We start from the raw sequence: 27,311 nt of genomic DNA, 5'->3' as shown, positions 1-27,311 counted from the left end.
TATTTTCTTTTTAGCTTAATGTTTTCTTTCTGAAATGAAATTACATAATAATATTTAAGTAACACTTCTTTACATGCCTAGATTTAAATTAAAATTCATAATTAAGCTTAATATGAAATTATAAGATTTGATTAATGCTTTCCTCCAGTATCTGAACTTACGTTCACTGTATTGGAAGGTGCAGTCATCATTGAGAAGCTTTGTTCTTTTAACAGTAGGTACCAAAAATAAATTCAGTTAGGGTCATAGTGGTTTAGTTTAATACTGTTATGATAATGAGTACTATAATTACTTTCAGATAGTTCCTCCTTCCCAGAGGATGAGATTTTTAGTTTTGATGCCTGCTTAAAGCATAAGTATGACAGTAAAATTAATGTCATAACCTTTACAGCCTATTTATCGTTTTCTGTGTAGTATCCTAAAGGATTTTGTGTAACATCTGAAATAAATGTCTTAGTATGGACAAGCATCAAATTAGGTTAATTGGGTTCACCTGATATTCAAATTCAGTCTGTCTATCAGGACACCAGTTTCATATAAAAGACCTGTGGGTATCTTTCTGTGAAAATTGCTTTTAAATTATTACATGTATATGCTCTGCTTCCTTTGATTCTTAAAGACCAATTTACAGTGTATTTTTTTTTCCAGTTTATTTGATATTTTTGCTGCTTCTGGTTGAAAATTCATTTATCCTTTCATTCTGTGGTAACATAAGAAGTAGCATAGCCATGATAGAGCTTATTTTGTGGCATTAAGATAAATTTTACTCTTCAACTTAAACTCCACTTCACTTGAAATTCTTGTAATAGATTTCTTTTCATCTCTGACCACTCAGCAGCAGATTTCAAGAGAACTATTTTGAGTTCTGGAGTACTGCAGCTTGAATGGTTTTATTTATTGTCCTATAGTAGAGTTACAAACTGAACAAAACAAATTTTAAGATTATATAAAATTTTTAAAGTTTTATCATTGGGATAGGCTTTCAGGTGGATAAAAACTGATGTTAAAGCCAGATAGAAACAATCAATATCATTTGTATTTGGAAAGAACCAGTATTGGATTCAAATATAATCAAGCAAGACTGTAAGAGTGTTTGCCTCCCCATTAGTCAATAAAAATGACAGGATGTCCTGAATTATTAATGGTGTCCAACCTAAAATTTGTTCTGGACACAGAGTGCAAAACAGATACAAAATTTAGTTAATAATTTTATTTCTACAGTTGACTCTTTTTTGAACATCAACATGTTTCTGTGGAAAGTAGTCATGCCAAGCCAGATTTATAGTCAAATGGAAAAAAAAAAAATCCTGCTGAGAGAAGGTGTAAGTAGCTGTATAGATGTTATATCCTTCAACTTCTATGCTGTGAATTGAATCAGAATTTCAGAACTTTTTGATAAGACTGCAGTTTGGTGCATGTCCTAAACATAAATATATGCAGATATTCGTTATCTGTTAAACATGTTACAAGTTGGATCAAAGTTGTTAGAAATTGTCAATGAGAAAGGAACATGAATCATTATACCTGTAGTAACGTTGTGGTGGGACTGGTTCCAAGACTAGCACCAGGTGGTGATCAAAAAGACAGTCTTACTGTTGATAAATTTGAAAATACTGTGAAATGCAGACAGGGCAGTCACACAAAGTTACATGGTTTGCTTTTTAAACTGTCTTTGTATTCGAAGAAAACATGCTTTAATACAGCCATACACACAATGATGGATAGAAAAATTTGAAAGAATGATGATAAGCTTGCCATGACTTCAAAATCTTGAGCTGTTCAGTTTTTCCAAAAAGGAAGATTACTTGATTAAGTATTTGCAAAAATAAAGGACAGTGAAAGGTTCTTTGTTGTAATAACAATAAAAAAAAATATATATGAATGGGTAGAAGATGAAAATTTAATTTGAGAAATTAGACTTTTTTTTTCATTAACAGTAGCTGATCAATGTAATAGTCTGTCAGATAAGCACAGGATTTTCTAGATCAAGACCATTACTTTACTGCAGTTAGGGTTGAATCCAAATCAGAGATGCCTGTACAAAATACTTGGATTTGTATGGTCCAATTTTCTGTCTTAGCATTAGGGTTTGTGAATGCTTGGAAAATGATGTGGAGCTTGTGTTTGCACATAGTATTCTAAGAATTATTGACCTGTATCCTGATGTATGGTTTGTTTGGTATAATTCGAAGAGGAAATAGTAATTGTAAGTGAGGCACCCTTTAAAATGATTTAATGCTCCCTACAACTGGGAGGGACCATGAAAACCTATAAAAATGTGAATTCAGAATAATAATTTTGAGAACTTTCATTTGAACATCATTTCTTACACTGTTTTTTACAGGAGTGTGTGTTGCTGCAACTATTTCAGTACGCTTTAAAGTGTTGGAAATCCTAAAATGGAAGAAAAACTTCTGATTTTTTTTTTTTTTTCTGTGAAAAGATCTTGTTGAGCAATGCGGCCTTAAAGAAGGATGTCTTACACGGTGGGTAACAAATTCAAAATCCATGCTGGTTCCTAGAGGAGTTTTGCCATTTCAAAATTATATCGATGTTGTATGTTCTGTTCTTGCAGGTTAAGAGGGAGTTGTTTGTATGTTGCCACTACATGAAACTATGCATAGATAAGCCAACATATGTTTGTACACTGGGTCTGGCAGATCGGGGGTTGACTGCTTAAGTACCACGGACAGAGGCTCTGTGAGGCAGCCTGGGCTCTGCTGAGCCCCATCTGCAAGCCTAAGCCAGGAGGTGCTGATGGCATGCAAGAACTTATTACATATGGCTCAGTGCAGGAGATGCAGGGACCAAAGAGCCTCACCTGTTTGTTGTGTGAGAGGTCTCTTCACAAAGGCCACACCCAATTTCCCTTAATGCTTTGGTATTGAACTTCCTGGAAATGGAATTGGTTTTGCCTCTTATACTGCTGCCCACAGAACCATCTCCTTCCTGGAACCTCTCCATTGCTGTTTGAGAGTCAATTGTATGATAGTAAGGAAACATATTCAGGGCTCATTTTTGTGTTTGGTAATTGCATCAGGATTTGTCCAAACTACTTTTATATTTATTCAAAAACAATCTCTTGGTACTTCATGTGGTTAGAGGGGGGGGCTCCTGAGTGCATGTTTGGAATGTTCTTTATATAAAATTCTACTGGCTGTTAAATTGGCCAGGAAAGTAAGCAAACTCCACATCTGCACAGCTGGCTCTACTCATTGGAAATGTTATCGATATGCACTGGTATGAAAGCCTAGATCCAAGAAGACCCCCAAGTAGTTGGAGTTTCATCTGATGGTCAGTAGACTTGTCTGTTACCTTCCCAAAGTCTCCAACTGCATCAGGAGAACAAGAGTTTTATATCCTGTGTGACTTCTAACATGTTAGTGGTGTTCAGCTGAACCAAGCTATTATGCAGCCATTCAGAAAGCTAGACCATTATATGATAAAGAGAATCTAAGTGGATAATAACACAATTTTATATTGTTGTTATGTTATACTTTGTCTTTCTTACTTGACTGCTGAATCACACTTGGCCCAAAGGTTAAGCACCACACCACACTGGAAAGAAGTAGCCAACTCTTAAGTTACTGAGTGGCCACTTGATGTAATGCTATTTTATGTCAAACGTTATGTACCAAATTTTGCAGTAAGTGCCAACGTCAAATTCAGGAGAGGTGGTGATGTAATGTTTGTTTCACAAATGTGAGCTAATATCTTAATTGTAGCATTAATGGAAGATCTACTCATCAGTCAGTTATATAGGATCCATGAAGTCAGATGTTTGAAGGAAAATGATTGCTTAAACCTACATTGTGATTCTTCAGAATGCATTGTCACATTGGAATTCATGGCATGTCCTCTTTTCTGGCTTTAATCGGGGTTTTCAATTACAAGAAGCCTAAGTTAGTTGTACCCAGTGTTGAAGTATGAAGAGTGCATATAAGGGTATGTGTGATCCAGAAAAACACTTGGTTTAAAACTCCAGTAGTGTTTTGCATGAGGTATGGGCATACTGGGATCCATTCTGAAATAAAATTTTGAAAAACTATCGTCATTTTTCTATTTTTTTTTCTTTTTTTACTTTATGAAAAATTGTAAAATTGTCAGAATTTCTAAGTATCTGTATTTCTTCTTTCCAGGAACATTGTAACTATTAAAGGACATAATGCAGAATCCTTTAAATTTTTCTGCAGGTATAGTATACTTTCTGTACTTTTTTTGAGAAATTAGATGCCTGTGATTCAAAATGTGTAAAAAAATCATAATTAATAAATCACTCTATAACTTGTGTCTACTATTCTACATTAGTATAGTCTTAAAAAAAAAAAAAAAAGCCGTTGTATTGTAGCATTTATCACTTTAAACAATTGCAATAGCTAAGATTGTTTTCTTCTTTAGGACATTGGGAATTACTGTTACCACCTATAGTTGAAACTTTATAAATCTGCTTCTTGTTTGATTCAGTAGAATTAAGTGTTCAGAGTTAATTACAATTTTTTATCTTCATATATTTGAAAATCATTGCAAGTTCATGGAAAATCTGTTTGCAAGTTATGCTGCAAGACTAGCACAAACATGAAGACAATTTTTTTCTAAATATAAACTACGATTTTTAGACTCTAAGTGCCTTTTTTCCAGCATTCCTAGCCTTACTAACATCTTTTGTGTTTAACTGTATTTCTTCTATATTTTGTCTCTTCAGAAGTCATCTTCTGTTGATTTAGTTTTCAGTAGGGTTAACATCTTGAATTTTTTCCTCTGTTATTAGTAAGGGTATTTGTGCTGCAACTTGTATTCCCAAGCCTCTAAATGTGCCATAACTTTCATTTCCTTTGCCTTTCGATCTGTGTCACAATGCTAATGTTTAAATATGATTTTTAACTTGAATGTCATTTTTAATGAAACTTCTTAAATGTGAGTGAATGATGGATATGACATAAGCTCTAATGGACTTTTCAGAACCATTGCAGGTTGTCAGTTAAGTTTTCATTGTTAGTATGTATGTTAATTAAGAAATGCGCTATATATTACTTAACTTGAAGCCTTGAGCTTTTACTGTCATGTAAGTTTATACTTTACATGTTTTGTGAAGACTGAGTATTTTTATGGTACTGTAATAATTCTGAGGAAGCTATTCCAGAAGGATGTCATGAAAATTGATCTTAGTTGATGAGTTCTGTGTCTAATGGGACTATTCTTTCAAGGGAGTACTTACTGTTGTATAAAGCTGTCCACTCTGCAGTGTGCTCTACGTCTATGTGCTTATGACTGAAATGCTTAATTCTAATACTTAAAAGCCTTAATTCGATTTTTCCTTTAAGTAACAGGAATTTGACCACTGTTATAGTCAAATTGAATGTGTTACCTTTATGTTAATATCATTTTGGAATAACAGGAGGACAGTATAGACTGTGAAGCTATTTGCAGACTTGAAACTGATGAATCATTTGCTTTGAGATTTTTTTTGGAAGGCTTTTTTTTTTTTTTTTCTAAACAAAAATCCATATCAGTCAGAATCCTGTTACCAGCTTGCACCCAGAGTGAATTTTAGCAGCCATGTTTTGAGCTTTGGAAGTGAGGGTTCACATTTGAAATCATGACCAGATCCTGACCAAGAACTGTATCAATGTGAAATCATGATCTAGAAATAGACTAGTCTCAGTATATTTTTTTGTATTCTTTTACTATCACTCTTTTTTGTCCTCGTATCTAGCATCGCTTTTGTTTATTAAATGTGTTCAGGCACTTTGAAAATGTTGAGGCTATTAGCAATTTAAAATGATTTATGTACAACTATAACATTGGTACATTTCTTGCAGATTAAAGGTTTGAAAATAAATAGTATTTGAAGTAGAACCTATCCATCAGTTAGATTCAGTTTAGCATTTTTGTCAATCTTTCCCTACTTTGAAAGTGCTCGTTATTTTTCAGTTGAGTATGGAAGTAATAGTTAGTGCAAGTTCTTTGAGTGACAACATAAACCCTTCACTGCTACTATTTGTCATGTAATAGTAGGAGTTCTGTAATTTGATACATATTCCTTCAGGGCATCTGTATTTTTCTCAATCTAAAATATAAATTATAATCACCTTTCTTATAAAATATAACAGGCAGTTGTATCTCCATATTCAGACAGATGCATTTTTCTGAATAATGATAAATATTTAACTTCTAAGATTTAATTTTTTTCCTAGAAATTATGAAATTATCATTGAAGCATCATATTCTGTCATTCACACTCACGTTCTATTTGCTGTTGAGCAAGTCCTGGGGTTTTTTTATACTGCTTCATAAAGATATAAAATACCAGTGTGCCTTAGAGAAACGAAATACCTTTGGAATTGTCAGACTTATAAAACATTTTTATTAAATTGCTCTAACATGAAATAATTGTATATCTTAGAGAGTAGTTGTGCAAAATATTAGGCTGTCCTGGTTTATCTAGGAATTCATTTAATGCTTGTTTGTCTTTTTAAAATACACACTGGAAAAGTATATTACAGGCTGAGATCATAGTTTTGCTCCTTGACAATGTTTATTTTAATTTTTTTTTTAAATCATACAATTTTTTTAAAAGCCATTGCGTAGTTTAGTACATTTTATATCCATGTTAGTATGGTCATTTGGTGCTGGGGGATCTCAAACTTCAATTAGCCATGTAAATGTGTTTCTTAGCATCAGATCTCACGTTGCTGGAACCCCTGCTGCTTTTATATCATTAACATAAATGCAGGTGCAAATAGCATTTATGTACTTTGATAGAAAGCAGTTGGAGACATACCACTGTGGGACACGACACTTTCAGATTGTGTACATCTGTTCAGATAATGTATCCAAGCCAGTGACATGAATGCAAGGATAAAAACATCTGCCCCTGAGACCATTTGCCATACAGCAGATGCTTACATCTTTATTTATGCAGATGGTTTGTGTGATGAGCTGAGCAATGATGAAAGCAAGGAAGTTTGACAAAGATTTCAGGGTATTGCTTGGGATGGGAAAATATGTTGGTAACAGGGCTTCATTTTCAGATGTCGACCAAAAGAAGAACATCTGTTATAAATCCTGATGTTTTTAGTAACATGGATGTGTTATTTGGGACATTAACTAGATTAACGCAAAATCAGTAAAGGATTTTTTGGAAAGAAAAAAACAAAAGAAGAAAAAAACCCACAAAAACAAAACCAAACAAACACAAAAAACAAAAACAAAACCAACCAACCAAACAAACAAAAAAAAACAAACCACAAAAAAACCCCTCTCACAAAAATTGTACTGCAGTTACGGATACCAAGTAGCTTAATAGAAGTAATTACTTTTAATAGGAAGACTCAACTGCTTTGCTTCAGGGTGTTCTCAAGTTATTCAAAACATTTAATTGACTGAAATTTGCAAAAGGTAGAATATTTTGAAATGATAACCTGTCACAAAGTTGTTCAGAGGTTGTGTGCGGTGCTGTAGAAGATTTCATGACTTTGGGGATTTTTCCACAGAAGTTGTACTTAGTGCTACAAAACTATTAGATGAGTAGTTTAGCCGTTCTGTTTGAAAATGACTGTAGGGTGGTCGACGTGAGTCGCAGATCTAAGCTGAGCTGGCACATCAAAGGAGGAACAGAAAGTGCCCCGGTGTGGCCTTGCCGGGCCCGAGGCCGCGGTGACGGGCGCCCGACTCCCCCTGCTGGACTCTGCGCCAAGGGGCTCCTTTGTCTGCCGGCACACGCCAGAGACACGTGAATTTAATTAGAAATGTGCTGATAGTTCGGCACACGGCAAGTTAAGGATATTATCTTTGGCCTACATTCCTGTTGACTGCATTCCTGGTTTAATTCCCTCGTATGTTAGCACCCATTACAAGCGTTGGCTGATACATTATCACTTATCAGCAGTGTACTCAACCAATTCTTTTACACCACATCCAGTACCTTCTTTTGAGAACCGGTGCTGCCTTTAAACAATACAGTGGCTAACATGGGCAAGCTTAGCAATGCTAATAAGCATTGCAAATAATTGTAATTATGCACAGGGGGAGGAAAAACATTCAGATACCATAATTTAAATTTTCTGCTACATCCTACTGCCAGAAAGACATAGCTATGCTAAGGTTCAGCAGCAAGTGGTAATTTTATGTGTTCTGAAAAGTAATGTCTTCCTAGCCAGGACCATAGTCTTTCTGATGATGTTTTAGCTTTGCTTTGCTATACAGGGTTGTGTCTGTCCTGGAAAAAATACACATACCTATTTGAGGTACTGTGGAGATCCTCTAATCTTTATTTTTGTTTTAATCCTTAGTGGAATTGACTAAAGGTGGCAATGTTTTGCATATCTCAGCCAGAACTGTAGCGTCCTGTTCTGAAGAAAATTGGGTCATGAAGAAAGAAAAGGGGGGACAGCTAGAGCAAGCAAAAACCCTGGATAGAGATTCCCCAAGTTAGATCACTTAAGTAATTTTGAAATTAAATGAACTATTTACAAAATCCCTCAGAAAATACTCTATGATCAAAGTTTAACAATGTGTTCTGTCCCTTTCTTTGGGGAATGATAAACCCTGTGTATAGTTTGTACTGGAAGACTCAAAGTAGGGCAAGGCAAGGCTGACAGTCTTCTGATCCTCTGTTCATCTTTAATGAGGGAGCACATTCTGAGATTGTACTACAGAAGTCACCACACAGGTGTTTTTCATGCCTTATGTAAAATATATTTGCTCTGTTGAGCCAAAGTGGTGAATTAATTTTTTTCTCTTGCATACAGGCTCTCTTCAGAAAGCAGTGCTCTGATTTTCACAAAAAAAGTGTTACTTCATAAAAGGAATAACAATTTTGATCTTCTGTTGTGCTCTCTATTTGCACATCGGTATTTGCAAAAATAAATTTTGGGAGTAAGAAGCATAATTCCCATAGTGCAATTAGATGTACATGTTTTCTGTCCCATGGAAGGAAGGGAGGAAGGCTGAACTCTCAGTGTGACAAAGATAGATTCTGTTCTCAGCTTGTTTGAATGGGGAGCAAGAGTCTAGTCAGAAGATATTTCATGATTTATTAATAAAATGTTTCTATCTGACCTTTTTGTGCTGCAGAGTTTCTGAAGAATTCTGCCTTTGTTTTTGTAGGAGACCTGGTCATTATTCATAGAATGATTTGGGTTTGAAGGGACCTTAAAGACATCTAGTTCCAACCTCCCCTGCCATGGGCAGTGGACACCTTCCACTAGATCATGTTGCTTAAAGCCCTGTCCAACCTGACCTTGAACCCTTCCAGGGAGGGGGCAGCCACAGCTTCTCTGGGCAACCTGTGCCAGTGTTTCGCTACCCTTATAATGAAGAACTTCCTTACATCTAATCTAAACCTACCATCTTTCGGTATAAAGCCATTACACTGAAATGTAAATGGCTGGAGCACTTGCTGGTTTAGACTGAGGCAAAAGAGTTATTAAGTACCTCAGCCTTCTCTGTGTCCCAGGCAACCAGGTCTTCTCTTCCTTCTGGAGAGGACCCACCTTTTCCCTACTCTTCCTTTTATCACCAACATATCTATAGAAGCTTTTCTTGTTGCCATTTAAATCCTTGGCCAGATTTTAATTCTGTCAAGGCTTTAGGTTTCCTAATGCGATCCCTGGCTGCTCAGACAATTTCTATGTATTCCTCCCAGGCTACTTATCCTGGCTGCCACCCTCTGTAGGCTTCCTTTTTGTGTTTGAGTTTGTCCAGGAACTCATTGTTCATCCATGCTGGACTCCTGGCATTTTTGCCTGACTACTTCTTTGTTGGGATGCAGGGATCCTGAGGTTGGAGGAGGCAATCCTTGACTATTAACAAGCTTTCTTGGACCCCTCTTCCCTCCAGGGCTTTATCCCATGCTACTCTGCCAAGCAGATCCCTGAAAAGGCCAAAGCCTTCTTTCCTGAATTCCAGGATAGTGAGCTTGCTGTGTGCCCTGCAGTTAAGAAAGTTGTCTATTAATTGCCACTTACATAAGGTGTATCAAGATTTTGTCCAGGTTGATGTGATCTTGATAGACCTTTTAAAAAGGACTTTACATTGACATTGACTTTACAGTAAATGAATTACTGTTAAGGTGCATATCTTTCTTGAAGCTTGCTAAAAGAAATTTCAACTGGCAGTTATCCCAGAAAATGATTTTTTAAAATCCAATTACAACCATTTCTTTTGAATCTTCTGTTTATCCCCACCTTCTAAAGTACCTAATTGGTATTTGCAATGACATTGAAGGTTTATGAATTACGAGTTTATGACCAGTACTTTCATCACCTTCCTTCAGCTATTTTCTGAACAATTAGTTCCCCCAAATGGCTGCGTCACTGAAGCCTTCCTTCGCAAATCTCCAGGGATGGTATCCTCTATGAAGCAGAATGACTGGGCAAGATCAATGAAGATAAACCACTGGATTTGCAGTGATACCGAAATAATTTCCATTCTCCTCAACTGCGTCCTGTCAGAGCAGCATGATTTCTAGATAATGCCCACTTGAAGTTTGACATGGTTGGTTGCTGAAACTGATAGAGGCATATAAAAGCTGAAATACAGTCTTTGATGATGCATCTAGCAGTCTCTCTCAGACAGATGTTCCATGCTTCAAGAGAAAAGAACCAGTGTTCTCATCTTCAGTAGTGATTTGTGTGGTTGCAGGGTTCAGGCACCATCTTGAGTCCGTAGGTTTATCTGCATAAACCTTATTCCTAAGTTCTCTTATTTCCATAGTGAGAAAAATCTATTTGTGATTTCTTCATCTGTAAAGGTTGAAAAATGTATTAATAATTACAGATGCTCTATGTCTAGCTCTCTTTATGTCAGTTTTCATTTGTTGATATGAAAATATTTTGATCTGCTTAAACCCCATTATTTATATTAACCTTAATATGAAACGAGTACCTTGTAACTTGAAAGACTGTGCCTTCAAAAAAATTGAAAGCCTTTAAAGTTCACAAACACTGCATGAGAGGTGTTAAGAGAACATGTGGATCTGCTAATAAATGTATTTTCAATTAATTGCAAAAGTGTTTAAAAATCCCTTGTATATAAGTATCTTCTGACTTTTAGGAAAGACTTCCAAGACTTTCTTCCTTTATACAGTAGCACAGAAATGGCTTTTTTCATAGGAGCTTGTCTTAAGTCTTGCATTACCCACATTGTATATAAGATGTTGCTTTTGAATATTGATTTGCCCACATTTGGCTAATATATTTGATATTACAACTCAAAGAGATTACCTCGAAGCTGTTGACCAGTTGTTATTCCTTATAGAAATATAACTTCATATGTATTTTAAAAGTTACTTGTGTTGGGACAATACAGAGATATGTGAAATCTACATCTATGAGAAACCCAAAATGATGTCTTAAGGTTATTATTGTTGCTTATGCTAATAATACAGTATCTAGATGCATTGATTTCTTCATATGTTAACTTTTGTTTAACAGATCTGCTTTTGTGTGAGTGCTGCTTTATGTTACACTTTTCTCTGAGGACAGAGATACTGGAGCCAAGATGCTGGCAAGATTGTACTAGCAGAAAGAAGCCTTAATTGCAGAAAGAAACCTTAAATAGAATCATAGAATAGTTTGGGTTGGAAGGGACCTTTACAGGTCATCTAGTCCAACCACCCCTGCAATGAGCAGGGACGTGTTTGACAAGGTAGGTTGCTCAGAGCCCTGTCCAATGTCACCTTGAATGTTTACAGGGGTGTGGCATCTACCACCTGTCTGGGTAACATGTTCCCTTGTTTCACCACCCTCATCATAAAAAATTTATTCCTTATATCTAGTTTGAATCTACCGTCTTTTAGTTTAAAACCATTACACCTTGTCAAATTTCTACAGGCTCTATTAAAAAGTCTGTCCCCGTCTTTCTTATAAGCTTCCTTTAAGTGCTGAAAGACCACAATAAGGTCTCCCCAGAGCCTTCTCTTCCCCAGGCTGAACAACTCCAACTCTCTCACCCTTTTCTCACAGGAGAGGTGCTCCAGCCCTCTGATAATTTTTGTGGCCCTCCTCTGGACCTGCTCCAGCAGGTTCATGTCTTTCCTGTGCTGAGGGCTCCAGAGCTGGACACAGCACTGCACATGGGGTCTCACCAGAGCAGAGTAGAGAGGCAGAATTGCCTTCCTCAGCCTGCTGGACACGCTTCTTTTCATGCAGCCCAGGATATGGTTGGCTTTCTGGGCTGCAAGTGCACACTGCCAGCTCATGTCCATCGTTTCATCCACCATTACCCCCAAGTCCTTCTTCACAGGGCTGCTCTCAATCCCTTCATCCTCCAGCATGTGTTGATACCAGGGGTTTCCCTGACCCATGCACAGGACCTTGCACTTTGCTTGTTGAACCTCATGAGGTTCACATGGCTCCACTTTTGGAGCTTGACCAGATCACTCTGAATGGCATCCCATCCCTCAGGCATGTCAAACACACCACTCAACTTGTTGGGTGCAAAATTGCTGAGGGTACATTTGATCCCACTATGTCATTGATGAAGATATTAAATAGTACTGGTCCCAGTACAGACCCCTGAGGGACATCACTCGTCACTAACTTCCATCTGGACATTGAGCCGTACTCGTTGGATGCCACTACCCAGCCAATTCTTTATCCGTCAAATATTCCATCTATCAAATCTATATGTTTCTGATTTAGAGAGAAGGATGTTGTGAGGAACCATGTCAAAAGTTTTACAGAAGTCCAGATAGATGATGATGCAACTCCTATGTATACTGTCAAATAACACAAAGGCAAATTTAGAAACTGAGGAAGTGGAGTTACCTGACAGTAGAGAAATTTTTTTTTGCATAAGTTGTTAGATACTGATTTTCTGAAAAGTAGATCTGTATAGACTTTGGCATACATCAATATATGGTTGATAGTACAATAAGGATGTTTTTGGGAAAAAGACTGAGTTACACAGGAAACTGAAGAACTTCCCTAAATATGAACTATTTACACATGATCTTGGATTACGGTGTGTGTTATTTTTCCAAAATGACTGGTTATGCCAAAAATAGTTTTAGCTTATTCCCACAATAAAAAATGTTGCTAGAAATTTTAAGGTTGAAAGTCTGCTTTCATGGAGTCCAATGTCAAAAAAATATTTTTATTGTATAACTTTGTTGTTGTAGTACTTTCTTCTGCTAAGAAGAGTCTTTCAGAGACAAGGAATTGAGGAAGCATCCCACTGCTCACAGAATTTCTTGAAATGCACTATAGTCCTAATCCCTTAAAATAAGAAATTTGCACAGACTTTAAAGCAGAGTCAACCTTTCTAAATGATAAAATGCTTAGTGCTCAGCTAGCAAATCACATTGATGCTCAGATCAGAATTAATTATATATAGCTTTAAAGATGTCTAATGTTCCCTTTTAGAATTTTAACAGATATTTTGATCTTGTTCCTCTGGTAGTATACCAGAACACGTTTTCTAAGTGTATTTGTACATTCTGTATCTTAGTGTTTGCATGAATGATGTACTGCGATTTTCCAATCTTGCATCAGAATACTTTGTTGTATTGATTATTTTTCTAATCTATTTTAAATTGCACAAAAGGACTCCTATGGAGACATAATCATATTACTTTTTAAAAAATCGAGTTCTAAAAAAGTAAGAAATGCAAGATATGAAGTTATCCCTGTGGCTTAAATACTTCCCCTTTTCAAATCACATGCAATAGTAATGTTTGTTACCCATCTTTAAGTCTGCTTTTGATTCCTGTATCCCACCCTGACTCTTTGGCCCTCTTGTTCTTTTCCTGCTTGTCCTGTATATATCCAAGTTTCTTTTCCACACTGTCAGCTCCACAGTTAAGAGATAAGGAAAGACCGTTTCCTTGTTCTCTCTTGGGAGTTTGTACCTGAAGCTATAGTTTTAGGAAAAATCCAGCCCAGCCTGAAGCAGGAGCTTGTTCAATAGAATGTAATCATTGGAAAAATTAGCTGCTTGAAGTGTCTGTTGAACACCTGCCAAGAGTTTACAACTTTGCCAAATTTGGGCAGGTTTTCAGACAAAGCAGACATTGCTGTGTCAAATATTAAGGTCTTTGTCTAATGCATGGATGTGTTACTAGATATTTTTTTTTTTTTTTTTTTTTTAATACAGAGATACCTGGGGATGGCTGGCATTTCCTGTTGAAATTACTTTTAGAAAATTATCTGAGGCAAATACCTAGAGCAGAACATTGCACCCAAATAGTTATTATTCAGCAAAGATAGAAACAACTGCAAATTAATTGTTATAATCTGCAGTTTTAGCACTCCTGATTTGTAGGCCTTATTACCAGCCTTACTTCATGTAGGTGTGTGGCAAAACTAGTTTTTAACATAGAAGGCCAAATTCTATATTCTAGAATATCTGCAATTCCACTGATTTACGTGGGACTACAGAAAGTGTAAATCAGCATAGAATTTTGTCCTCATATTTAAAAGCCTCGCTAAAGCTACTGAACCTTCATTTTCCTGAGGTTTTTGTTTTGGTGCTGTTGGTTGTCTGCCATGACACTGAAGCTAAAGCATCTGTTTACCACATTAACCAGCTTTACTTAGCTATTAATCTATCACCTTGTATTTGGTGTGCAATATATTAAATTTTAAAATATTTTTTGAGGAGAGGAAAATGGCAAAGAGCAAGAAGTGGTAGCTTTCTTAATGCATTAACTGGAAGTCAGTGTTTTATATTGTCTTTTTTGGAGTTTTGTTGGTTGGGGGGGGTTGTCTGTTTGGTTTTGTTTTGTTTTGTTTTGTTTTTTGTCCTGGGATCTATTTATAACTGACTGAAGCACTTTTGCAGGTGGTGTTTTTTTGCATGCTAATCCTGCAGAGAAACATTGTGTCCAACAAAGTATGCTGGGTCAGCAAAACCAAGAAACTTGTACTGGAAAGACAGTATCCACAGGTATTTAGTGTGTATGGAGATTTGGCAAAATGAATGATTAACTGTCATTGACAGAAATAAATCTAGTATTGTCTGTTATAAAGTTGTGCATTTTTTTTTTCTTTCCCGTAGAACAGATATTCTAACTTTCAAAGTCAGCAAAAGACTCTGCAACGTAAACATGCATTTAATAAAAAATTTCATTAACATTTTTATCTGTATTCTACCTTTCCCTTCAAAAAAGATTATCCTTTTCCCGTGTTATTTTCTGTCACTTATCCAGTCATACACAAATTAAATACCTACCTACACAAGTGAGATGGTCCTACAAAAGATTATTTTAGAAATTAACACTATTACAAGGTGGTTTTTGGCATTTTGGTGGTTTATTTTAATGTTCAAAATAGACCCGATTAGTGGGGAAATTTAAATTTCTTCTGTTGCTTTCTGCACTGCCTGAGTTCAGCTCTGTTACGTGCTTTACATAGAGAACAAACTGAAGGAGGTACAAAAAGAAGGCAGAACAGACTGGACTAGACCAGACTTGAATGACTTAGGAAGGGATGGGAACAGTGAATGAGCAGCAGCCCTGTGGAAGACTATTTCCTCTGGAGGACTCTTCCCAGTGTGGCTGTATTGGAAACTTTGATGCATCATTGAATTTTTTTTGTATTGGTGTATCGCTGTCCAGTCTTATTAAGGTTATTTAGAAGGGGTGAAAGCTTATGACATCCTGCAAGTTTCTGAACGATACTTACAGGTGCTAGCATGGTAACCATCTAAAGTAAACGGATTGAATTGCATTTGATTTAACCTTGTGCTTAATTATTTAAAAGTGTCTACCTGTTGCCTCAACTCCATGCCTGTGTGAAAGATTGAGAACACAGCAGTTAAAAATGCGCTTCACATCATTCAGATATTAAATCTATTTTTTTATTAATTTCCTTATTTTTAATTAAGATTTTAGAGAAAGTATAAAAATTGGTGCCTTCCAGTGAAGGACCTGTAGACAGACATGTAGAAAGAATGCTGGCTAAAACAAGGGCCATCCTTAAAAATGCCATTGCAGAGCCTCCCTTAACTGAAAATTCCCCTTCTTAGATGCAAGACTTCATGGGTCTGCATAGTCATGAAGGCTTTTCCTCAGGTCACAACTGACAAGTCAAAATGAGTCCTTTGAATCAGAGACAGAAATAATTTGGAAGGAGGTGTGGAATAGAAGTGGAATGTCCCTGAAAGATGCATATTAAGCTTCCAAGTGGCCTTCTGGTAGCCAGACAGCCAGAGTGTATTCCAGTCCTTTAGTGTCAGGATGGCGAAGACATGAATTACTGTAGCACTCTCTGTGTGCAGAGGAAATTGTTGAAAGTTTGCTGAGTGTAAGTGGGAAAAATAGTTTTGTTCACGGATGATACTTGCACTCTCTGGGTGGGGTCGGTAGGACCTCCGGACTGTGAATTAGCTGGTGGCTTTTTCCTGACCCAAGATGGTAAATAGTCTTTCACCAGTTCTTCCAATTAACTTTCCCAGTCCACATGCAAAGTCTTAATCAAGTCTGCATCTAGCCCATCTCTATATTTAGACACTGACTAAGCTGCTTAACTACAGCAGCTGTGTTGGATGAGAGGGAAATACAGAGGTAAGTATCCTTTGCTTACCAAAGGCACTGCAGTGAATATTTCTGCACTAAACTGTCTAATGTAAACTTGGGGAAAAAGAAAAAAAAAATTGTACTGAAGGCTGGTACCAGATACAGCTTGCCTGGAAGATGTATTCATGATAAAATTACACTAGTTGGAAAAAGAACATTTGTATAGAAATCCCTTCTCAAACAGTTATATCAGTGCTTAATATTGTGTTAACTGCATAAGACAACAATCTAAATGGACCTTGTTTCAAAGAGCATTTTGTGGTTAATATTCATGAAGGTCTTGGCTTCTAGAATGGTACTTTCTTGTGGAATGCTGAGAAAATATGTGGAGATATCATCTTTAAAGAAAAAGTGATTTTACTGTCTAATTTTGCAATAGGCAAGTCAGCGTATTTGAGAAGCATATGCTTATTTTTAAAACTAGTGTAACGCATTATTTCTACTAATATTTCCTTCTAACCTCAAATTATCCTTTATTTTGTGGTGCTTTGAGTGCCATTTCTGCACTTCTGTAGAGGTGGCATGTCCACAGCAAAAATTCCATCTTTTCCTGAACTCACATCATTTGCTACTGTTGGCTGGAGAGTGAGTGCCTTATAACTTGGAGCGTAAAGTAACACAGGGAGCAGTCTGCTGAGGTTCAGGCTTGCCTAAAATGTTTATACAAATCAATGAATGAGATTTTGAAATAAAAAGGGAGAGGTACAAGCCAAACATGAGAGAGAATGGAAACTGCTTCATGTTGAATATTGTGGCAAGCTGAGTAACTGGTGATTTGGAAAAAGTCTTGAATGTCAGTATATGGCAAGCATAGTCTGGAAAAATAAGAGCAGACTGTGTCCCCTAAAAGAAAAATACATTTTTTCTGTCATCTGCTGTATTTAAGCTGTACAGTTTGGCCTCTTAACTAGCATTAAAGTTCAGGGCTAGTTTGGTTAATGATTACAGCACTTTACATCATTTTATTGTACTTCTCAAAGGCTCTTAAAAGTGTTTCCTCAAAAGCAACAAAAAGAAGATACCCTGCAGGAAACAAAAAATGACCTGAATATTATTAGCAATAACAGTTGAAAAGACAAAGGATGCTATATATTTAGTGATTGTAGATTGTCATAAATGGAAGTTCTTAGTGAGAAATAATACATGCTCCTACCTTTTGGAGAATGAAAAGAGTTGTAGGGAAACAGAATTTTAAACTTATCAAGTTTCTGTTTTTTTCAGATTGCACAAACTCAATAGGCTCGGACTTATCCTTGTGCACAGGTATCTCTTATTTTGTGCAGGATTTCCATATGTACAGTAGTCCAGGCTGCACAGAGTATCTAGAAATTCTACACATCTGTACAGACATTGAGCGGAAAGAAAGTTATTGTGGTGCCCAGTAGCTTCACTTAATTGGAGGATCAAGAAGATTTGACGCTGTAGATGGCAATAAAAGGATCAAAGGTTAATGCCCTGCATAGTTATTACTCTGTGAAGCTGCTGTAGGTTGGAGAGTTTTGAGAAGCATCAGACCTACTATGTATGAGCTGTACAGTTTATATGTGATTGCTCAGTGAATCTAGCATGTCCTGAAGGCATTGAATTTACTGCACATGTGCATACCATGAGTATGCACATATATCTGTCCAGGAGTTCTGGTCATGAAATAGGAGAGCTCTGTAACTTCCAGTGCATGTTGCAAAGTGTGTGACATCTGAGATGAACATCCAGGATTAAGATAAAATTACTGGTGTTTCCAGTGTTGGTACTAATTCACAGTTACCTCTTTAAGTACATAACCATGTATAAATGCATTTGTAATACAAGGCTTTAAAATGGTAAGGAACAGAAACTTCCCAATGGAATTACCTTACTGCAGTATTTCAGGGTCCCAGCATTTACTTTTGCATATTCTATTCAAATGTGATTACTCTCTCAAAATTTTTTTTTTTTACATTGTTGCCTTCCCAAATTGCCTTTCTTCTTGGGATCTTTGTAGTTCAATTTTCAGTGGTTGAGATTGTTGAGAATTTTTTTTTCTTTTTTGAAGGGAAACCTATCACAATTTTTGAGAACTGGAAGCGTCAGTAGTTGAATTTGGGAGTGGGTAATGTGCCTCTTACATGAAGTGCTAGTGGTGCAATTAACTGTATACCACATCCTTTTTATGGAGTGTCTGAAAGGTCAGCGTATATCTGCTGCTCAATGAAGATTATATATTACACTTTTTACCTTTTTCCTTTTATTTGTTTTAGTTATTCTCGTATTCTTCTTTACTAAAACCGTTTGTGACATTTACCAACACAAGTAGAAGCAGGAATAAACCGTGATAAAACCTTGATAAATTGCATCTTTCGGGAAAATAGTGGAATAACTTGCTACAGTAGTTATGTTGTGTTTTACAGGCGCATAAGCAACATCTGTATTTAACAATGATACATCTCTCAAGTCCTCTTCGATTTTATTACATGTTATTTGCATGTTTTATAGCAGTAATTTTTTAAAGACTCCATCAGGTAAACTTTGGTTTGTATCTGATAAAACCCACAAATCCTAAATGTTACATAAACTCTGAAAGACACCATGACTCTGGTTGAGAGAGACAATCAGAACAGGTGCTCAGAAAAGTTCTGCATTATGGAGTTTAAATCCTGTCCGTTAGTTCTTCAAGCTGAATGTTGCCAGCTTGCCAGTGCAGCTTTTCCAGGACAGAGGAGGCTTATAAGTGTATATGTTCAGAAATGCCATGTAGTTTCTTACTAGAATGAAACATCCATGTAAGGTTAGAATAAGAGGGGTTTTTTTGCACATCTGTATTCAAGCACATTGCTTCAGGAGTATTTTTGTTTTGTCCATGAAACTTTTGCAATTATAAACTTAATTTAGTAGGCATTTAAATACCTAAATACTTACAAGTTTGTGTGTAATAGTATCCTATGTAAGCAGTTTTATTTTCAATACAGTAATTTTTAAAAAAGAAATACTATCCATTATGTTACATCTTCATTTATGTTATTATTCCAGATAAACACAAATCCCCTTCGGATATAATACGAAGTTTTCAGAAGAAAAGTCAGTTTAGGACCATTGCTCCAAAAATGGTACCAAAAATTTTAACATCTGGAGTTGTTTCTTGTCTTCAGTCATCTTTGCCTGAGCAAAATACACCGATTTCAGCAGCAGTTTCTAAACCGCTGGTAGTACCAACTCAAAACTACGCTGTCATGCAGGTGGCTGGTCATGAGGGGACTTTTTCTCTGTTGGCCTTGCCATATGTTGCCCCTGCGCTAACCCAAGTCCAGCAGTCAAATGTGACTCCTTCTGAAAACCTAAAGCTGCCTATCCCTAGGTACCAATCTGTAAGAAATAAATTGCTAAGTGACAAAAAATCAGCACAAATCTCTGTTTTGGGTGCACATAACAAGTTTCCAACCAAAGCATCCTTCTCATCACAGCCTTCCCCCGTGACTACTTTAACTGAACACTGTCCTAAAACTCATTCTAGTTCAGATTCAACTGAGCAAGCAATGCTAACAGACCGTGACTCAGCTGAAATTACAATTGCCACATTAGTAAATAAAAGCAATTGTGTGGAATCTGGATCTCCTTTAGTGAACAAAACTGAAATTGCTAGTGGTAATGTTTCTGGACCATCTGTAGTTAAAGACTCTTTTTGCAAGCTGGCAAGTACAATTAATCCCATGAAACTAAGTCTACACTCTGTGAAGACAGCATCTGAAACCACAAGAGAGTCATTCATAATGTCTGAGAAACTAAAGGAAAAACCCACAAATTCTGCAAATTCTGTTGCTGTCCTGTCACCGGCAGTTTTTGGCAGTACAATACAAATGACTCCATCAGCACCAAAAGGAAAACTTCCTATTTTGCCTTACTCAAGGATGAAAAATTCAGTGTTCTGTAAATCTAAGCAGAATAGTAATGTTGTGGATGTATCTGGTCCTTCACTGAGATCTGAATGTGAAAAGATACCAGCTTTGGCAAAAACCTTTCATGTTCCTACCAAAACATACGATAAGCGATTAGCTGTATCATTTACACAAGTCCCCAGACAAACCATTCGAGAAAATACCTTCTCTCCATCCAATAAAGCGGATGTTGACAGTCTTAAAAAATTGAATGGTGCAGCGTCTAAAAGAAGAAGCAGAAAAAGAAGAGCCCCAGATGATTTATTGGCTTTTCAGACCAAGCGAAGGAAATGCATCATTAATAAGTTTAGAGAAGGAAGAGAGAGGATGAAAGTTGATCTTCAGCCACCTGAAGACAAAAAAGCAGAGGCAGTGAAGAAGTACCGTAGTATTAGACCAAAACCAGTGGTAGTTGTGCAGGCTTTTGCACCTCTGACTTCTGCAGCAGTAGTAGAGACACCATCTCCTGACTGCTTAGACCAAGATATTTTCTTAAGTAGTTCACTTCCCAGTAAATATTTAAGTTACAAGCACAGTGATGCTACATCAGCTAAATCAAGTGATTTAAGTAGAAACGTATGTTCAGCGGTACCTAAGCCATCGCATAAATGTCATGTTTGTAACCATATCTTCCAGTTTAAACACCACCTTCAGGACCATATGAACACACATACAAACAAGCGGCCTTACAGTTGTCGAATTTGCCGGAAAGCATATATTCATTCTGGAAGCCTGAGCACACATATGAAACTTCATCACAATGAAGGCAAACCCAAAAAGCTTGTGTGCTGTGAATTCTGTGCTAAAGTTTTTGGCCATGCAAAAGTGTATTTTGGCCACCTCAGAGAAGTGCACAGGGTTGTTATCAGCACCGAGCCCTCTACTAGTGAGCAACAGCTGCAAGATGCCTTAAAGAAGAGAGACGTGAATGTAAAAGAGGCAGAAGAAGCAACAGAGAGGTGAGTGTTTTCATTAATGAAATATTAATGAAAAGGGGATTAAGGTTGTTAGTGAAAATTCATAAACATCACCATTATTAAAATTGTTGCTTTTTTCCCCCCAAGAGAGATTCCTAATGGTTTAAATATTTTGTTAAGGAATCTAGTAAATCCATTAGACCATCCAGTATATTTTAGCTGATTTATTGAATATGAATTATTAGTGACATTTGAATATCCAAAGTAATTTTGCATACGTTCTAGTAATACCTAGTATACTGCCACTATTGATCAGCTGATTTCTCACTATGCTTTCTCTCTTAATCTGTGCTGTCTTCTCTGTCCTACCCATTTTGAGATTTTCCCCAGAAGATAAGTGAACCAATGGCAATAAGTGAAAAGCAATTCATATTTCAGTATTAGCTTGTAGTTTGTTTACCCTATTAAATATCCTTATCCTGTTTCCTTCTCTGGAGTGCTGTGGTCTAATCCATATTGTGTGTTGGTTACTGCTGCTTTTGCAATCACTTATCCAAGTAGAAAAGCTAACGGTTACCCTGTTAAGATGGATAGAATGTTCTTTCATCTCTGCATTATGATTTTGAGGTGAAATTTCTTGACACAGCATAAATGTTGACTTTTTTGTTTGTTCTACTGTGCATTTACTTTCACTGAAGTATGCTTTATTAAGCTCAGGGCTTTAACCTGATGCCTCACTATGACACTACAGTTCAACTTCACACGTTTTGCTTTGCACAGCTCCGCTCTCTGGGACATCAGTTAGAAAGTTTCAAGGTACTGAACCTGAGAAATACCAGTGCTTTTCTTTCAGCCTTACTAGACGTCATGCAGGGAATCATTCAGTTTATTTATTTTGTTGGGTAGTCTGTCTGATGTGTATAAAATACACAGTATTATGTGGTTCTTTTTGTAGATGTTGTGAGAAAGTTTCTGTGGAGATCGTTTGATTGGCTTAACTTAAACCAGGGTCTTGTTTGGTCTGTGTGTATCTGTTTCCTTTATACTGCAGAGCTGTGCTAGATCAATGAGAGGGGCTGTCCAACTGTAAATTAGGCATTTAAACTTAGTTTTAAAACCGTTACAAACTTTTAGGGAAAAAAAAGAAACTTTGAAGTTTCATTGTTTCCGTCTTGGAATGGGAGGTGGGACATGTGGTTTTGCCTTAAATTGACCTTAGATGACTCAGTGTAAACAAGTTAGTTTCTCTTAGTAGTAGGCTACAGATAATCCTCATTTTCAATTTTCTAGCACAGAGCTAGAAGTATTTGGATTGACCTCACTAAATCAGGAACTTAAAAAAAACATTATTAACCTTTTATTGGAAGGCTAGTGTTGTCAAACGATTGTTTCTACCAGGGCTAATTTTGAAGGCAATTCTTACACTCAGCAGTGTTGAATAACACTTGGTTTCAGTTGTTTCCTAATCAGCCTTATTATTTTATTTTTCTTTTTTTTCTGTTCCAAATAAATTAGCTACTGTAGCAACAGTGCCTGTTTTTAATTAAAAGAATGTTTAATGAATGTCATCTCTTGGAATTTATAAGGACAGAAATTGCCATCTGTATTCTGTGCATGGCTAATATTGAAATAGTTCGTATTTCCTTTTTTTAACAGGGGAAGTAAGTGCAATTTTGAGGACCTGTTCCATAACCCAGGAGAAGTGAAATTACAGATCAGATGTGGTCGATGCCAGTTTATTGCACAGTCTTTTGGTGAAATGAAGTTTCACTTATTGTGCTCTCATGGAGAAGAAATCCAGGGAAGAGTAAAGGAAGGGGTTTTGCAAGGAAATAGAGGAGCTAAGGGGGAACTGATCAAACATGCAGCCCACTTCTGGAAACAGCGCAATGAGAGAAGACATTCAGCAAAATGCAGTGCCCATGAGGAGGAGCTTTATACTTTTCCAAAACTGAAAAGACAGATATACTTTCACCATCAAAATAATGTTGATATGTTATCTAAAAGTGAACTGACTCAGTCAGGAAGCGGTGAAGCAGCCAGGGAGATACAGAATGTAGGTTTTGGTGCACCAAGCAAAAAAATAGAAATTTGGTCTAAAGTAGGCTATAACTGCATTTTATGCAAACAGTTATTTGGAAGAAAAGAGGATCTTTGTAATCATTGGCAAAGTCATCATAACTGTGAAGATCCTTCCACTTTATGGACGATTTTTAGTTTGTTATCAAAACAAGGAATTATTGAACTTTCTAATAATGGTGACTATTGAAGCTCAATTATACAATGCTATGAAAAACATCAACTACCTTACCAAATAGTTTATGTTTTTTTGCTGTGTTGCTAAACTAACTCAAGAGATGTATTGCTTTGGAGGTTTGCTTAGTGGATTTGTTGTTTGTTTTTTGTTTTTTTTTTTTTTTCTAAGTTATGCTAACCATTATTTTGTTAAAAAGAAAATTTATTTATCTAGTATCATTCCAGATGGGTACATGCAAGCTGATTATGAAACACTGGACTTAAAAATAATGCTTAAAGAATGTAGCAGCAGCAAATACTCAGTACTAATGGTTAACATCAAGGAAAAAGATTTTCAGGCTAAATTATACTATACACACAGAAATAAATCAATTTCTATGAAGTAATCTCAATCTTGAATGAAATGACAAATCAGACTGGAAGTGTAATTTGAGTCTCAACTATATTTCCAGATTTTGTGGTAAATAAATATTTCTATGCAGTTCTTTGGATCATTTTAATGTGCAAACATGCAGCCAGCATTCAGGCAGTTTATAATCTATAATTTAAGAGCTTTTAATTCTTGTTTTCTTGGTTTCAGTGTTTTCAATCATGTTCATTGCTTTACAGGTTTGTTATTGTCAGGTCTTTCAGGTGTTATGCTCTGTCCTGGTAACAGCAAGGATCTTTGGGTTTTTGAAGTGAAAAATCTACATGTATTTTTTTGCCTGTAGCTCTGGGTTGAAGACAAGTTAGTTGCCACCCCTGACAATGGAACTCTCAAAGCTTGACTGTTTTATGAAAAAAAATATGAGTTTGTTTTAAAAATAATAATCTGAGTTGGTTAGTCCTAAGAAGTTTGACATTCTGCAGGAGACTGCATGTTTCACAGTGAACTTTTAGCATGTTCCTTGCACCTCCTGTGACATCAGCACTACCGCTGCCAGCACCATTAGCACTCTGCCTTTAGCACTTCTGATATGTAGCTTTTGTATCTCTGCAGTTGACCCAGTCTGTGTTTTTAATGGGAGATTGTTCCTTCACTTCTAAGTCTTTGGTACAGGTAATGAGGTTTTTTCACTTGTGTTGGCAGATTTACTGTACTAAAGGAATTGCGTGCAGCACCTTAACCTTCCAGTATCAGGAGCCAGTGACAGTTACCTTACCGGGATGCAAAGCTGTGGCAGCCTGAAGTGCAGGAATGGTGCCTTCTGTGTCCTCCGGCTGCGGAGCGGGCACGGGAAGTGACCATTTCAGCACCTCTCCAAGGGGGCAACTCAGTTCAGGATATAAGGAGATGGAGTTCTGGAGCTCAGTTTTGATGAAAAGGTCATTGAAGCCATTGAACCTAGTTTGAAATCGGTGTTTAAACCACTGTTACTTAAAGCCTTATGTACCTCTGAACTATTTTGGGAGCAATAATGGAGACAGTGTAAGAAATCACTATATCTCTGTGCAACAGAAGCCAGAGCATGTCAGAGGGCAAACTGAAAAATACACCACTACTGTCTCTACAGTACTACTCTATTCATTTCTTCTTGTGGTCAAGCTGTATTTGAGGGATTGCAGTGATGAAGGAGTCGTTCCTAAAATGTCCTGCTTTGCCTCACTGTTTTGCAAGAGTTGTGATGAGAACATGAGGAGAGATCTAAAAATGCTGGGTCTTCTGAGTGGGATTCCAGAAACTGTTGCAATATTTTGTGTATGTGTTTTGGTTTTAAACAGTAGAGGCAATTTTGATGAGCTAATACTTTTGAATGTAATTTCTTGTTGTATGATGCTTTGCCCTGGAGTTGAACTATAAGACTGGAGCCAAGAAAAATATAAGACAAAAGGAAAATGTTCATAGAACTGTACAGGTGCTTGGTAAGGTGGAAGAATCCCTGTGGATTTTCAGAACTTCCTTCCTACTATCTGTTGGTCTAAATGCATATTTGTGGTTGTTTCTTTGCCTTTGTATATTACTTTTGTATGCTGAACTACTTTAAATACACTACTAGTTCTTATTCTTGACACACCCATCTTTTAATGCCTACAGTATATTCATATTTATTTTCACTGGGTAGATGGAGGGAAATGTATGGCGTATTTGGAAAGGAATAGCTAATTTTAAAGTCAGTGTTTCATATCAAACTGAGACTATATTTAACTTAGTAGAGTGTGTTTGCATTTAGAAGTGTTTTTCCCCCCAACTCAATCCTTTAACTTTCAAAATCAAACAGCTTGATGTTTTCCCTGAAACAGAAATGTGAGAACAATCCCTCCTTCACATAGTTACAGTACATCAAAGGGAAGTTAATTCCAAGCATAAAGTGTGCATTTTAAGTGTTGGGCAAAAAAAACATAAAAAAGGTTTGATCACATTCATTATTTAGAGCAGACATTAAATCACCTTTCTTGTAAAATCACCCTTCTTGCAAAACCACATATGCCTATACTGTACTATATTTTAAGCTATACCAGTTTAAAAGGAGCTGAAATGAATGCAGCTCTGAGATTAAGTCCCTCCTGTTCAGGAACAGCACCAATGATGGCAGAGCTGTGCTTCCAAAAATATTTTCAAACAGTGTTTGTTAAAAATGGTGGTGCATCAGCCCCAGTGATACAGGTGAGTTGTTTGGTTGTGGTTAGCAGGCAAGCAGACTCACTCGCTTTCATTTGGTGTAAAAGAAGAGGGAGCTGCAATGATGATGGGAGGAAGGAAGTTTGGGATACAAGAGAGTTGAATTTTTTTTAATTGAAATTTTCATATACAGTCTTTTCATCATATTTTTTTACTTCTCTCCCTTTCTCTAGTCCAGGCCAAATGGGCAAAGGGGTTTCAGCTTTCAGCAATTTAAAGCCTGAAAACATGTTTTTAAAGCATGGTTCTAAGGCACTTCTCAGTGTCCTCATAAATGTTTAAAATTAGAAGCCTTTTTTTCTGAGCCTGAAAGCATTCTTATGTTTCAGGCAGTTTGATTATGGTAGATTATGAAAGGTTGGGATTTTTGAAAGTAGCTTTGCATTAAATACAGATGTGTCCTTTGTTTAAAATGTGTTTGTTTTGCATTTATGTTCATTTTGATAACATTTGGAAGTATGAAGTGAGACCTATTTACAGCAACATTAAATATTGTGTGTTTGCTGTTCAGCGGAAGGGTTGTTAGGAACACAGTTTGCTGTTTACCTTCAAGCTGGACAAGTTAACATCTGGTTTTGCACATAAATTATATTTTTAAGTTGTTAAAATGAATGTTATTGGTTTTGTAGCTGTAGTTTTGTTCCCCTCTGATTTTTCATTAAATCTCTGTTTCAGCTTCACTGTTCAACTTTAAAGTTGTTCCTCACATGGAAAGTTGTTCCTTCATCATCACACCATAAATAATCAAAGCTGGAGGAGTTCCATTGCTTCTCTGGCTTACAGAGTATTGCCCTTCTCCAGCTGCAGAGCTACAGTTTCCTATGGCTAACTTGACATAGTTGCTGGCAGTAAATGTTTGACTTAATTTATTTATTAAAATTTAGATCTCTGCTGTTTAGATCCATCAGAGTTTCTGTCGTGCCTCATTAGATACTTATCTATTATTCACTGAGCTCTTTAGAGGAAGTGTCATAAGAAGGATGAACAGGTATTTAAGAGAGCAGATTTCAGCCCTCACTTTGTGCAGATGATGCTGACATTTGAGAATCACCAGCTTATCTAGGCTCAGCCGTGTAGTATATTATATTTCTACAACACATCCACCTCCA

The 27,311-nt window shown here is 36.6% G+C and overlaps 1 protein-coding gene across 5 annotated transcripts in view; it reads left to right on the top strand.

The window, feature by feature from the left end:
• The window catches only part of ZNF438 (zinc finger protein 438), a 56,342-nt gene extending 29,242 nt beyond the window's left edge, over positions 1–27,100 (top strand). Inside the window, exons 5-10 of one of the 5 annotated variants that reach the window (XM_042802032.1) lie at positions 2,345–2,486; positions 4,140–4,193; positions 14,785–14,889; positions 17,741–17,782; positions 19,526–21,386; positions 23,001–27,100. In XM_042802032.1, the coding sequence (XP_042657966.1) occupies positions 4,166–4,193; positions 14,785–14,889; positions 17,741–17,782; positions 19,526–21,386; positions 23,001–23,613 (2,649 nt within the window). In that variant the 5' untranslated portion in view covers positions 2,345–2,486; positions 4,140–4,165 and the 3' untranslated portion in view covers positions 23,614–27,100. Of the gene's footprint in view, positions 1–2,344; positions 2,487–4,139; positions 4,194–14,784; positions 14,890–17,740; positions 17,783–19,000; positions 19,018–19,525; positions 21,387–22,997 lie in introns of those variants that run through there. The other 4 variants (XM_042802033.1, XM_042802034.1, XM_042802035.1 and 1 more) reach the window with 4 other exon arrangements.
• Positions 27,101–27,311: the final 211 nt, after the last annotated feature.

The sequence above is a fragment of the Tyto alba genome, unplaced genomic scaffold (genome assembly GCF_018691265.1).
Source record: "Tyto alba isolate M040663 unplaced genomic scaffold, T.alba_DEE_v4.0 Super-Scaffold_38, whole genome shotgun sequence".
Classification (NCBI taxonomy): Eukaryota; Metazoa; Chordata; class Aves; order Strigiformes; family Tytonidae; genus Tyto; species Tyto alba.
Note: the sequence above shows the minus strand (reverse complement) of the source record. Positions and strands in the feature narration are given on the sequence as shown.